Source organism: Ruditapes philippinarum, unplaced genomic scaffold (assembly GCF_026571515.1).
Source record: "Ruditapes philippinarum isolate M1 unplaced genomic scaffold, ASM2657151v2 ctg207_1_1_1_1, whole genome shotgun sequence".
Classification (NCBI taxonomy): Eukaryota; Metazoa; Mollusca; class Bivalvia; order Venerida; family Veneridae; genus Ruditapes; species Ruditapes philippinarum.
The window spans coordinates 379987-394721 of NW_026859581.1; the positions used below are offsets into that span (position 1 = coordinate 379987).

The window sequence follows — 14735 nt, forward strand, 5'->3', positions numbered from 1 at the left end:
AATAGAAGTTGCTGTGCTTTGAAAAATCATCAATATCAATGCTAACATTTCTTTTTGTATTGAAAACTTAGAAATAACATAAATTTGTGTGTTAACCAGTTTTACTTAGGCCAAATACCTTTTTTAAAGATACTTCTTGTTTGTGCTTGTTTTAAAGGAAAAATTTGTGAGTAAAGACTCAATTTCTAAGCACTGCTAAGCACTAGGAGTACAACTTTCAAAAATCTTTCAAAAAAACAAAAAACAAAAAAAAGAAAATTTTTGAATAATTCTATCTAGCAAAATGACTAAAAGAAATGGCCTTTTTTGACACAACATAATGATTTGCATATTAAATATATATTTATTAACCCTTGACCAGAGATAATAAGATGCACTACTATGATAATAAATAAGGTTATAATAAAAAGATGATAAAACTGATCATGAACTAAAACAAAACATAATTGAGCCGCGTCATGACAAAACCAACATAATGGGTTTGCGCATCCGCACAGTCTGATCAGGATCCATGCTGTTCGCTATCACTTTCTCTACTTGTAATAGAGTTGGTAAGCGAACAGCATGGATCCTGATCAGACTGCGCGGATGCTGGTTTCGCTGGTTTTGTCATGACACCCCTCAATTCTTCCATATAACTGTCACTATGAGAAACTTAAATACATGAGAAAATCTTTTTTCCAATAAAATCTATTTTCAATTATGATAATGAATATTTGTTTAACTATTTCATTACTTTATATTGCTACAAAGATTCTTACTAATTCAATAACTGAAGTCACTCTATACATAAACTATAAAGAATTCTTACATTTTTAGAACATCAGTTGCTATAAACTATGAAGAATGCTAACATTTTAATCATTATAATCTCTAAAGAATTTCACTGTGTTTAATAAAAGACTGTGGATATCAACTAGGAGCAGTTGCGTTACGTCAGCACAAGCATTTTTACTAAGCATTATTACATTGCTTTTTTTAATTTACGAGAAGACATACTGTTACAAAACAGAATACATGATTACATATTTAAGCCTTAACCTGCTGAATTTGTATGATAATGTATTTGCCCTGCTTTGTATTTGAAACAGCCTATTTAAACTTAAAGGAATTTCACTACCAAAATACATCAACTGATCTACAAACAGTATAGAGTCTGGCCAGACAAAATCAATGTGCTGGCTGGCCACATTCTAGACTAATCACTTTTAGTTTCAGCAGGTTTAAGGCTAATGAATAACTAACAGCCGAACCTAGTATAAACCTGAATGATGATAGACAAAGAAAGTGACTTTGTTAACTATTTCCAACATTAACATTTGAGCCATGCCATGACAAAACCAACATTATGGGTTTGGGACTAGCATTGATCCAGACCAGCCGGCGCATCCACGCAGTCTGATCAGGATACATGCTGTTCGCTTACAAACCCTATAACAAGTAGAGAAACTGATAGTGAACAGCATGGATCCTGATCAGACTGTGCGGATGTGCAGGCTGGTCTGGTTCCATGCTGATCGCAAACCCATTATGTTGGTTTTTTGTGAGGCGGCTCATTTTATCAACATGTACAGTGCAACTAATGAGATGAACATACATGTAGGAGCAAGAGATAGTTAATTTCAACAAGTTGGGTCATTTTATCAGATGCTTCTTTTTAAGTTTGACTGTGTCTAAACATGCAATAATAGAACTAATTCTTACACTGTATACCCCCATTTATTTGCCCCTGCTTGAATGAAAATAATGCTTAATAAAATAAATCATATCAATTTTGTTGAGGAAAGTTTATTTTGTTTAAAGTCTTGCTTAAAGTATCATATGCACATATAGTCATCTTTATAAGGACACTAAGTATTCGATCAAACTGTGTTTACATATATAATAGTGTGTAGTGTTTAAACATATCTTTTCTCTGTGTGTACCCAAAAGATGTTTATTTTACATTTAAAAAAGAAACTGTAACGAAAAAATTATCAGTATTTTCAAATATCAAATTAGAGCATAATACATTTGTATATTTTTAATTAAACAGCTACAATTTCATTTTTACCAGTATTTAAAGTCCCATTTAAAATAACTTTTGAAAGATGTGAAATTTGTTTCCTTAGCATAACTAGTCAAAAAGAGGTTATTCATTAATGAGAGCCCATTGAACAGGGGTATACAGTGATAAAATAAACTGAATTAAAGTGAATAACACATATGTATAACTAACTATATTGTTTAGAAAAGTTACCTCTTTCGGGCCAATTTCCTGCATATTATCAAACCATGACATGAGTTAGTCAAACATTCAATTCAGACAAACATCTAGTTAAGCAAAGCATATATTAAATAAAGTGTATAAAGCTATATATCTGTTGCCTGTAGTTTATGCAAAATTATAATTTAAAATGTAAACCTAGTAATTTACCCCAATTTCTAAAAATAGGAAAATTTACCCGTTTCTGAGACATTTTATTTAGAAAAATTTTAATTCTTCACATACAATACTCATGTGTGATAAATAACCGAGACATTCTATGTTAAAACTCACACAAAAGGGAACCATAGAATTATGGAAACAAGCTAATTTTGCCATTTATAGGTTTCATAAGAATATAGAGATAACTTTATACACTTTAAGGGTAAGAACTTTCAAACAATAGCATCTAATTAAGGGTTATAAATTCAAACAATGTAATGTGCCCTATATAAAACTCGTGCAATAGGGAATAACCCTTAATCTGCTGAGCTTGCTGAATAGTCCATTTAAAATGTTTCAAATATCAATATCAAACCATATATAATGAGCTATTTGCAGTATAGAGCCTGGTCAGACTACACAGGTGTGCAGGATCCATGAAGGCTGGCCTGGCATTATACTGGTGGAAAAGGCTAATATCTTTCAGTTCCAGCCGGTTAACGGTTAAAGAAAATGGTTAAAATGTATACATTCAGATTAACATTTACACTCATTGTTTTTGAATTCAAACATTTTCTTGACTTCAAACTTTATTATTATGGGTGAAAAGAGTGAATAAAGTGCAAATTGTCAAGTATAATTCACACTGGAGAAACTAGCACACACAAATCAATTAAGAAGTAAGTTGTTTTGACTACATTTGCGAGGATCATACCTGTTCAGCTTTAAGCAAGGGTGATGCTGGATATCCAGCCTTCCATGCAAATTGTTTCTGATATTCTGAGATCTTCTTAGTGGGTCTTGGGGCAGAAATACCAGTTTTATATCTCAGGGCATAATCCGCCTGGAATAAAAGAAAAAATCTAATATGGAAAAAATTAAACACTCAAAGTAAATAATTTACATCTTAAATCAACGTCTAGAAAATTCCTCTTTTTTTTCCAAATTTACCTGAAGAAAATTAACATCCAAGAGTTTCATACATATAATGTCGCCAAATTTATATACTGGTGATATAAAACATACAGATAATAAGAAAGAAAGATTGCAGTAAATTTTTTTAGTAACAAAATAGTGAATAGAAAACATTTTACTGCACAAAATCTTTGATAAATCAAACTTAGAGGCTTCTGTAGCCCACTTGTTAAAGTCACTAACTACAAATCATTTGCCCCTTATGGATTGCGAGTTCAAATCCCTTCAGGGCCATTGTATTCATTTACGCAAGAAAGCTATCAAACTAGCTTACGGAAGGTCTGAGATTCTGTTTGTGTCTGAAATAAAGGACGAAGCGATGTTAACATGTTAATCTGGAAAGTAGCCATATGACCATAACAGTGTTGTTGTGTCTTAAGATCCAATACTGAAATATCTGATGGGTAAGGAAATCATTACAAAAAAAGATTTCTTTACAAACATATTCATGTAATAAATAAATACCGGAGCTTCAGGTGCAGAGTCAGCTATTCCTTTATCCATGTTAGTTTGAGCAAACTCGTTCATATTTCCCAGAATCCTCTTCGACTTCATCGAATCTTTGACTGGATCACCGCGGTCCAGGTTTTTAACCTAATCAAGTAAAATCAATATAATGGATTACACAACATAAGCGTAATACATGGTAGTTCAACAGATTTTTTTTGTTAGTGAAGTGAGTGATTTGGTGTAGAGAGAGGTATGTGTAAATTAGAAAGGTCACATGATTTGAACAGAGCTGCCTGCATTCATCTGCAACAATCATAATATTTCAGCATATCTGTACCATATTCTGGCCTTCAAATGCAACTTTTGATTGTGACTCGGCTTAAGGCTCTGACTGTTATAGAAATTTTATAATCTTTTAAAATGCTTACAAAACATAGTCAAAGACATTTCATTTTAATCATTTCATGATAAATAATATATCGGTAGTTATTTCGAACATTTTTTTTTTCAAGGTATGACATATTTGTATGAGTTCTTAATGATACACTGTAGGTGTATTCACAATTAATTAACATTGACTGTTTTCAAATGTAAGAATGTTAAAAAAGGTAAAATAGCATGTGACATAAGGTTTAGTTAAAGCCAAAAGTGCTAATACATTTATTATGTGAGAAACTGTTAAACTAAAATTTAGTGACATCATTTCAATGATAACATAAGTAAAGTTACATATAATTTGGTTTTTTTCTAGCCTACAAATAAGCTTGCATAGATAAAGCACCTCTTCCTCTTTTGATGCACTTAAATGAACATCACTTTCTTCCATTTTTTGCACTTTGGGTTCACTGGGTCCTTTAGGGCCTTTGTCCACCTTTATCTCTTGCAATTTTACTTTTTCTTGGTTAGGTTCATTTACTTTACCATCTCCCACACTTTGCGTGTTAGACTTTGCATGCAAAACAATTGAACTCAACTAAGGATAAATGTGCCAAAACAACTGTGCAGAGGAACCAAAGGATTAAAACCAAACAACAGGTTTGAAATTAAGTGAACATTATCTAATTCTCAAAAAGACAAATACAGTTTAATAATTTCCTGGTTCACATACAATCTAAAGTTGAATATCAAAATCAAAATTTCATTTCAAATAAAAAGCAACACACCACCGGAGAGTGTAACATTTTGAAATACTGCAAATAACTTTTTTAAATAAAATAATCTGTCAGTGAATATTCCAAACCTGTTGTATGATTTTTTTTATAATACATGTAATAATGTGCACTGGTGAAAAACAATTGTTAATAAAGCAATGAATAAATTTCACATTCCTCCATTTAATATAAAATCTTGTAAAAAAAGTTTTTGACTTTGTGAAATTATTTCAAAGCTTATACATTTAAAGTTAAATTTGCTATAGTCATTAAAATTACTTTTGAAGATTGCAGAAAAATGCTTTAGAAAGGCATAAATTGGGCTAAAGCAAAAGCAATTCAACATTTGACATAAAAGCTGGCATTACTTGTAGAGGTAAACAATTCACAAGTCACAAATTTATTCACTGTATCTGCTTAAAAAGATTTTATTGATTTAACAGTGTGTTATTGATATTCTAAAGACAAAAACAAGAGCTGTCAGTAGGACAGCAACGCTCGACTATTCTTAGTGCTTGATAGTAAAAAAAATGCTTGATACAGTTACCTCCTCCTGTTTACAGGTTGGGGTCATGATGGTGAACAAGTGTGCAAAGTTTCAAAGCCATATGTCAATGGACTTTGAAAATATTTGAACTATTACAAAAACTTTAACGTAAATTCTAAGTCGAAAAAGGGGCATAATTCTGTCAAAATGCTTGATAGAGTTACCTCCTCCTGTTTACAGGTTGGGGTCATGATGTTGAACAAGTGTGCAAAGTTTCAAAGCCATATGTCAATGGAGTTTGAAAATATTTGAAGTATTACAAAAACTTTAACGTAAATTCTAAGTCGAAAAAGGGGCATAATTCTGTCAAAATGCTTGATAGAGTTACCTCCTCCTGTCTACAGGTTGGGGTCATGATGGTGAACAAGTGTGCAAAGTTTCAAAGCCATATGTCTATGGACTTTGAAAATATTTGAAGTATTACAAAAACTTTAACGTAAATTCTAAGTCGAAAAAGGGGCATAATTCTGTCAAAATGCTTCATAGAGTTACCTCCTCCTGTTTACTGGTTGGGGTCATGCTGTTGAACAAGTGTGCAAAGTTTCAAAGCCATATGTCAATGGACTTTGAAAATATTTGAACTATTACAAAAACTTTAACGTAAATTCTAAGTCGAAAAAGGGGCATAATTCTGTCAAAATGCTTGATAGAGTTACCTCCTCCTGTTTACAGGTTGGGGTCATGATGCTGAACAAGTGTGCAAAGTTTCAAAGCCATATGTCAATGGACTTTGAAAATATTTGAAGTATTACAAAAACTTTAACGTAAATTCTAAGTCGAAAAAGGGGCATAATTCTGTCAAAATGCTTGATAGAGTTACCTCCTCCTGTCTACAGGTTGGGGTCATGATGGTGAACAAGTGTGCAAAGTTTCAAAGCCATATGGCTATGGACTTTGAAAATATTTGAAGTATTACAAAAACTTTAACGTAAATTCTAAGTCAAAAAAGGGGCATAATTCTGTCAAAATGCTTCATAGAGTTACCTCCTCCTGTTTACAGGTTGGGGTCATGCTGTTGAACAAGTGTGCAAAGTTTCAAAGCCATATGTCAATGGACTTTGAAAATATTTGAACTATTACAAAAACTTTAACGTAAATTCTAAGTCGAAAAAGGGGCATAATTCTGTCAAAATGCTTGACAGAGTTACCTCCTCCTGTCTACAGGTTGGGGTCATGATGGTGAACAAGTGTGCAAAGTTTCAAAGCCATATGTCAATGGACTTTGAAAATATTTGAACTATTACAAAAACTTTAACATAAATTCTAAGTCGAAAAAGGGGCATAATTCTGTCAAAATGCTTGATAGAGTTACCTTCTCCTGTCTACAGGTTGGGGTCATGATGGTGAACAAGTGTGCAAAGTTTCAAAGCCATATGTCAATGGACTTTGAAAATATTTGAACTATTACAAAAACTTTAACATAAGTGGTTACGCCGACGCCGACGCCGACGCCGACGCTCGGGTGACTGCAATAGCTCTACTTATTCTTATCGAATAGTCGAGCTAAAAATGTAGTAAAATATAAAAGATTATTACATACATGTACATTACAATAGTCATTGGCTATCTGATGCTTAAATGCACATTATGCCTCAGAAATTCATATTTTTTTAATACTTTACAAATGTTAAACATGTGTTTAATATAGTTTCAATAATGGATTTAATGCATTTTAGATGTTATATCACTGAGGAAAGTACTGCTCAACATGCAGTAATGTGTTGCAAAGGTAGCAAAATGTTAACAAAGTTGTATATTGATTTCCATACAAAATAATGATACATTATCATTATATCAATTGCTGACAGAGGAAAAGAAGTAAAGATAGTTTATGACTATAGGTTACAATTTTTTTTGTGGAAACTGAAATAAGATACCAAAAAGAGAAAAAACAAGAGCTGTCACAGGAGACAGCGAAGCTCGACTAATAAAATACTGGACGCAGTAAGGAGGACAAAACTATGAAAGAAAAATCAATTATGTATAATTATGTATTAAGTTATAGTAAAAAAATAATATTTGTTAACATAAATTCCATGATCAAGGGGAATAATTCTAGAAATAGTCATGCTAGAGTTATGGACCTTGTCAAATAACATTTGTGTAATGATAAGAAATATATATTTGAAGTTTGAAGTAGATACCTTAAAAAGTAAAGAAGTTTTTATATTTCTTAAAGAAAATCCTAAGTTCAAAGAGAGATAAATGTGTAAATATTGCTTCAAGAATTATGAACATTGTCACATTAAATGTAATTGATGATAAGGAATAAGTATTGGAAGTTTGAGGTAGATACCTTTAAAAATAAAAAAGTTATAATAAAAAATAACATTTTTCTAGTAAAATAATCTAAGTTTATGGGGAGATAATTCTTGCAATATTGGTGCTAGAGTTATGAACCTTGTCACATAAGATGTGGATGATGATAACGTAAATATATTTGAAGTATGAAGTTGATCCCTTTAGAAATAAATAAGTAACAGTAAAAAAAATATTTTTTATGGAAAACTCTAAGTTCAAAGGGAGATAAATCTGAATAAATTGGTGCTAGAGTTATGAACCTTGTCACATAAAATGGGGATGATGATAACGTAAATATATTTGAAGTATGAGGTTGATCCCTTAAGAAATAAAGAAGAAACAGTAAGAAATAGTACTTTTTGAGGAAAATTCTAAGTTCAAGGGGAGATAAATCTGAAAATATTGGTGCTAGAGTTATGAACCTTGTCACATAAGATGGGGATGATGATAAGGTACATATATTTGAAGTATGAGGTTGATCCCTTAAGAAATAAAGAAGTAACAGTAAAAAATAATATTTTTTAAGGAAAATTCTAAGTTCAAGGGGAGATAAATCTGAAAATATTGGTGCTAGAGTTATGAACCTTGTCACATAAGATGGGGTTGATGATAAGGAACATATATTTGAAGTTTGAAGTTGATACCTTAAGAAATGACAAAGTTATAGTGAAAAATATTTTACTGCACCAAAACTTTAATCTAAAATCTGGACGCGGACGCGGACGCCGACGCCGGGGCGAGTAGAACAGCTCTCCATATACTTCGTATAGTCGAGCTAAAAATGAGAAATAAAATTGATAGCATTTCTGAGGCATACTGGGCCTTTAAAACTATTTTATTCCAAGATACAGTCTTAATCAAACAAATATTAGAGAGTTTTTATGTCTTAATTTCAAAATGTCAAATCTTTCATAAATCTACACAAAGCTTCACTCCACATAACTCAGTATTTACCTCTTCTTTTTTAGACCTGCTTACAACAGGTTCACTCTTTGACTGTTTTGGACTTCTTGTTACTTTGGGTTCTTTTCTCAAATTGGATTCCTTTATTTCTTGATAAGCTGGATCAGAAGTCTTTGGCACTCTTGGTGCCATTGGAGTTGGGGGTTTCTTATACTTATCAACATTTACAACAGGAGCTGGGCTTGGGTCCCGGTTTTCTTTAAATTGCTGTCAATATAAAACATAAAGATTTCATCAATGTATTATTGCTTTTTCAAAATAAATGAAATTCAAACTCAAAGGTAGAATATAATCAATAATTATAAAGTACATGTTTCATTGTTCAGTTTACAAAGTACATAATAAGCACTATAGCCCAAATTGTGCTCTTAACATTCAATATACAGTCAAACTTAAATCTCTCTATTGCCATACAAAAACAAGAATAGATTACACAATTAGTCAAGGTGTGTATTGCTTCATATATTTATATAATGTAAATTAAACAAATTCTTCTTTCAAAACTTGTGCAGGATAATAAATGTCCATACAATATCAGTTTTCTTGAAAAATCAAACTGATTCATACAGAACAAATTTAACCCTGAACAACAATATTGATGTTACAATTGGGTAAAATGAGTTCTATTAAACAATGCTGTCAATCACCTCTTAAACCATTTGTTATATTTCACGGTAATGACACTGATTTTCATTCCCCTCTCGGTGTCAAACTTCATGTGAATTTTTTACAGAACAAAGTTTTAATCACATGGTGTCTTTATATATAACTAGACTAGACTACCCTTGATTAAATGTAATATCTTAATTAATTTTTTTTGTAACATACGATAAAACTGTAAATATCAAATGGAAAGGAAAGTTGCAGACATAATTCTATATCTTTGTACTCACCTTCTGAAGTTTCATTTGTTTAGGAGGAGATATATCCCTGTTGTTGACAGCACTACGAGGCCTGTACTTCACATTTGATGAAAACTTGTCCTGGTTGCCTAGCAACGCATACTCATCTTGTTTACCGGCACCGTTCTCATAGAAACCATTGGTAAGGGAAGTGACAGGCCCTGGTGTCCTTCTCTTGCTTTGGAGTGGAGGCTCGCACTGGGTGGCTGAAATACATAGTTATTCTTTATGCAACCAATACATTTGTCTGACCTAAATCTTTGAGTTTAATCAAGATTTAATTATAAGGGAGTCTTTAATGATTCATTTAGAAACAATGATTATGCATGTATAATTTGTTCATCAATATTTGTTATATTTTATCAAATTGAATTAAAGAACCATTTATAAGTACTTTAATCATTGATGTAAATATTTTACATTAACGTTTATTTTGATAGATTTTAATATGAAAAGTAAGCACCAAAACAGCACAGAACTGTATACCAACTAATGGTATGCCACTTTAATGTAAGTATCGGGTATATTTTTCTAGATATTGTATTTTCCATTCAAAAATGCTCTAATTCTACCAGTATAGAGTCTAGCCAGTTTATGCATTGTTGCAGTAATGAACTAGGAGTCATGTACTGTTTGGTGTTACTTAATGTTGGTGCTATGTCAATTACATCTATGTTGAATGTAGCCATTATTACATTCAATTAAATAAGGCTACAATTGGCATTTATTGTCTTACATATGATAAAAGTGAAAATTACAAGTTTCAAGTTCAAGAATTGAGGATATCAACAGATTACCAAAAAGAAAGTAAATCTAAAGAAAAGTGTCTCACACAATAAATACAAAGAATGTGGGTAAATACAAAAGCTACATTGACTAAAAGCAAGAAAAAGCAATGAGTAAAAATGGTGAAAACTGACTGGTCTGGATCAAGGTTACTGCTCTCCAAAATATATACATATATACATGTACATGTATTTCAAATATCAAAAGCTACAAAAAAGTTATATGTATATAATTCATGCATATAGAATAAAGCAATAGCTACACTACCCTAATATACAAATGTAGCTTGTAGGAATAAAGCATCGGTTACAGAAATATTTGTTATAATAGTTACAGGGTCTAATAATTTCAGTTGCATTTTATTATAAAATTGATTAAATATTTCTGCACATCAAATTAATAATTCATATCAGAAACATACAGTGATTACTTTTCTTTCCTTCGTGCCTGAAATAATGCACAGAAGGGCACCCAAGGTCTTCCTCCACCAGTAAAGCTGGAAAGACGCCATATGACCTATACTTTTGGTGTGACATAAAACCCACTCAAACAAACAAAACAAACTTTTCTTTCCACAGAAACATGGATCTATCCAGAATACTAGTGTATGTGAAAACTTTGGTGTTAACAGGACATTTAGATTGTGCTTATGGAAGAAAAAATCAACAACTATAATGTAATTTAATGAAAATGAAAATAATCTACATGAATGACTACAAGTGTATAATAATTATTTGCAAATCCAAGATTAGCATTATATAGATATAGGTATGTCTATTCTCTATAATTCTAGACATAGGTGTGAATGTAGCTAATGAATGTTCTACATATGTGTTCTATAATTAATGCTCTACCTAGATTCTATGGAGATAATCATATAATGGTCTTATAAAGGTTAACATAATTAAACTCTTAGTAAGGCTCCCATGTTTACAATTTTTTGTAAACATTTTCATGATTGATAAAAACTGAAACAATACTGTTTCAACGGTGGTACTTTTATGTACTATTCTATACCCTGTATTAGGGTTGCCAAATGATTACTTACTTTTTATTTTTTTAACACATGTACAAATAATGTGTTCATTGCCAGATAGTTGGCACCAATTTTCTGCACTATCCCCGTTTGCTCTTTTGAACGGAAAATCAGAAGGAAAATCAACTTTTTCAAAAAAGTATTTAGTCAAGATCTAGCTATGTTGTTTTTTTTTATAGCATCTCATCTCGTTTTAACTGGGAATGAATCAATCTGAATGGACTTTTCCAGTGTTTACGGTACGGTTCCGCTACGAAAAACCGGAAAGGTCCATTGATAAAATTCATGATTACAGGTAATAATTAGGTATTCTGATAAGACAATGTCGTCATTTCGTTTAAACCATCAAAAATATCAAAATAAAAATGTTTAAACATGTAACCGTGGGAGCCTTAATTCTTAGTATTTATAGAGAAAGACATAAAAATACTACATGGAGATGACATGTTCCACAAAGATTTAGACATACATATACATGTAAGATTCCTATATTGATGAGTATATATTTTATATCTAGACATAAGTATTCTATACATGTATATATAGAGAGATAGATATTAGATAATCTACCACTACTGTGCTCACGTTTTGTTTCATTGTCATGGTGATTTTCAACTTTCTTTTTACTTTGCATTAGGTTGTCACCGATGGCTACAAAAATATGATTCAAATGTTATAACTTCTCAAACTTTCAAAATGTGAAAATAAAACTAGTACATTTTTTATCATCAATAACTTCTTAATGAAATAATCTATCTGAAGTAAAGTGAATATTTAAAAAAAAAATTGCATTAAAAAATGGCATGCTTTATTAATTGCCAAAAGATTCTATTTCTTTAACAAAGACTTTTCTTCCCATTTCAGAGATATCTTGCTACTTTTACTGATTCAACCACTCACTAACTGTATGCCAGAAAAAAAATTGTTTGACATAAACATGTAAAAACATAAACATTTTTTTCCCTTTAACAAACCCAAAACAAATGGATACAGTGCTTTATTTTATCAAAATGAAACTTAAACTAACTGGCCAGAAGCAATTCATACAAGACATACTTGTATAGACAGATTTGTCCATTAAAGGTCCAATCAACATTAAATAACTTGAATGCAAATAATTAATGATACAAATTTTTATTTCTATTGACTATGCCAGGATTTCTGCCCGTAAAGCACAGATATGGGAAGTCTTACATTCACACGGAGCAGTTTTAGCAAAATCTGGAACAATTCTCTTCTTTGCTTGCATGACAGGCTCAACCAGTGCTGGAAAATTGGTTTAAAACCTTAAAATAAACCTTCTGCAATTCATTTATTAGCATTTTGTGAATATTGAAATTAAATAGAAAGTGCAAAAAAGTGATGTCAATATAGGAGAAATCATAAAATTTAATGTGTAGCTTTAAATACCAATGATCTATTTTATACTTTCATGTATAATGAATATTATGAAAATTCATTACCTACAAAAGCAGCCCTGATATGTAACTACATGAAGATGATTTCAAAGAAACTTCAGACTAGCCAATTACATTTTTACATTTAGACTGGTCTTCAAACACAGAATTTAAAAGTTTCAATTGACAATTTAAAGAGCCCAAAGGCATAAATATGTGAAAAAGAATGAAAACTTCATGCAAGTTATTGTCACAGATTAATATACTCATGTTGTTGCAAGTGAAAAGTTTAAGAGTAAATTAACACCACAAACTGTGAATATGATAGATGCACAAATGATTATATATCAACTATTATCTTTATTAAATCATATCTTAGTCACATGACCTTGGGCATACACATTAACTTAACTGAAAAAATGTTCATGGAAACATAACGATTAGCCAATTCTCAGTGAATTTCAGCAAGAAATTACACAATAAATTTTCAGTACAAATTACATTCAACCTTTCCAGTAAATCAATAGAGTAATACTTATAAATTTGAATAATGGATTTTATTGTCTTATCCTATTTTACATAAGGACCCATCTGTCATAAAGGATTTCTTTTAACAAATTGATAAAATTAAGCATCTGAAAGTATTGAATATGGTCAGATTAAAAGAGAAGTATAATGAAGCTGGCTTGATTTTCTTCAGAAGGTATCAACAAGCAATTGCTTGTATTTCTGTTCACCCAAATGTCAAACAATTAGACCACAGACTAGTGACTATCCATACACTAAATATAACAATACCATCTAAACTTATTTCTCTTATTACAGTCTGGGACATAACCTAACATTACCAAAACTGCCTGTCAAATCTAATGTCATCCATTAGAATTGATTAAAGAATGTTTGAAATATAATAAAGGATCTCAGATAAAGTACAGTATGTAAGTTTATCATTAATGATTTGTACCATGTCAATTAAAAAGCAACACTGTATCCACCAAGAAGCGCAATGAAGTGTGCTATGAACGTAAACTAAATAGTAAAGAAACCTTGACTGCCATCATAAAAGTGCCAATGTGTCATACAAAGCAAGGAAAAAATAATGCCCCAGCCTTTTTCATTTGAACGAAATTTACACAGTCACTATTTCCTCCCCTTTGTATAAATAAATTCTGAATCTTGATGACTTTGATTTATGTGAAGAAAAGAATAACAGAGAGTAGAGTAGAGTAAGCATACTAAAGTAGTTCTCACTTGTTTTATGTGATGGTGACGGTACACGCTTTTTACTCTGGAGCGGAACTCCATCAAACTCGGCTGTAACACAAAATGCCATAACAAACTCAAAAAGACACTTGCATAATTGATATATGATTATGCAATAAAATAATAAATAACAAACATTAATCTTTTTTTGCATTCCTTTTCATCAATAATTGCTTATTATGACTGTCCCTTCATGTGTTTAAATATAGCTGATCAATTGTTTTCTCACATACACTTTTAAAGGGACTCCACTGCAATTTATTTTCATTACAATGCTTGAAATATAATTTTTGAGACTTTCAAAACTATTTGATGTAGGTCTTTACCAATAATTCTATCATTTGCTCACATTGTTTTTCTAGAATAGTAATTTTTATCATGCCGTAAAATTAAAAAAAGATTTAAAAGCTTTTAACCAATCACTACAAATATTGTTTTTGAATTTAATTCTTAAAACACAATCATACATTTCATTGTATCTGATTTCTTTTGATGTGTTTAGGCTTTTGGACTGCAGTGGAGCTCCTTTAAAATCAGGTAGTAAAATCAAGGAGAAT

General features: G+C 31.1%; 1 protein-coding gene across 9 annotated transcripts in view; it reads right to left on the reverse strand.

Annotated features, from left to right (window-relative positions):
- The window catches only part of LOC132757126 (nuclear protein MDM1-like), a 40462-nt gene that overhangs the window by 16906 nt on the left and 8821 nt on the right, over nt 1-14735 (reverse strand). For 4 of the 9 annotated variants that reach the window (XM_060748323.1, XM_060748321.1, XM_060748320.1 and 1 more), the window contains 6 exons: nt 9688-9902; nt 8786-9001; nt 4614-4778; nt 3848-3976; nt 3123-3251; nt 2240-2257 (listed from right to left, as the gene is read on the reverse strand). In XM_060748323.1, coding sequence (XP_060604306.1) covers nt 2240-2257; nt 3123-3251; nt 3848-3976; nt 4614-4778; nt 8786-9001; nt 9688-9902 — 872 coding nt within the window. Of the gene's footprint in view, nt 1-2239; nt 2258-3122; nt 3252-3847; nt 3977-4613; nt 4779-8785; nt 9002-9687; nt 9903-12103; nt 12170-12712; nt 12785-14166; nt 14264-14735 lie in introns of those variants that run through there. The other 5 variants (XM_060748315.1, XM_060748317.1, XM_060748316.1 and 2 more) reach the window with 5 other exon arrangements.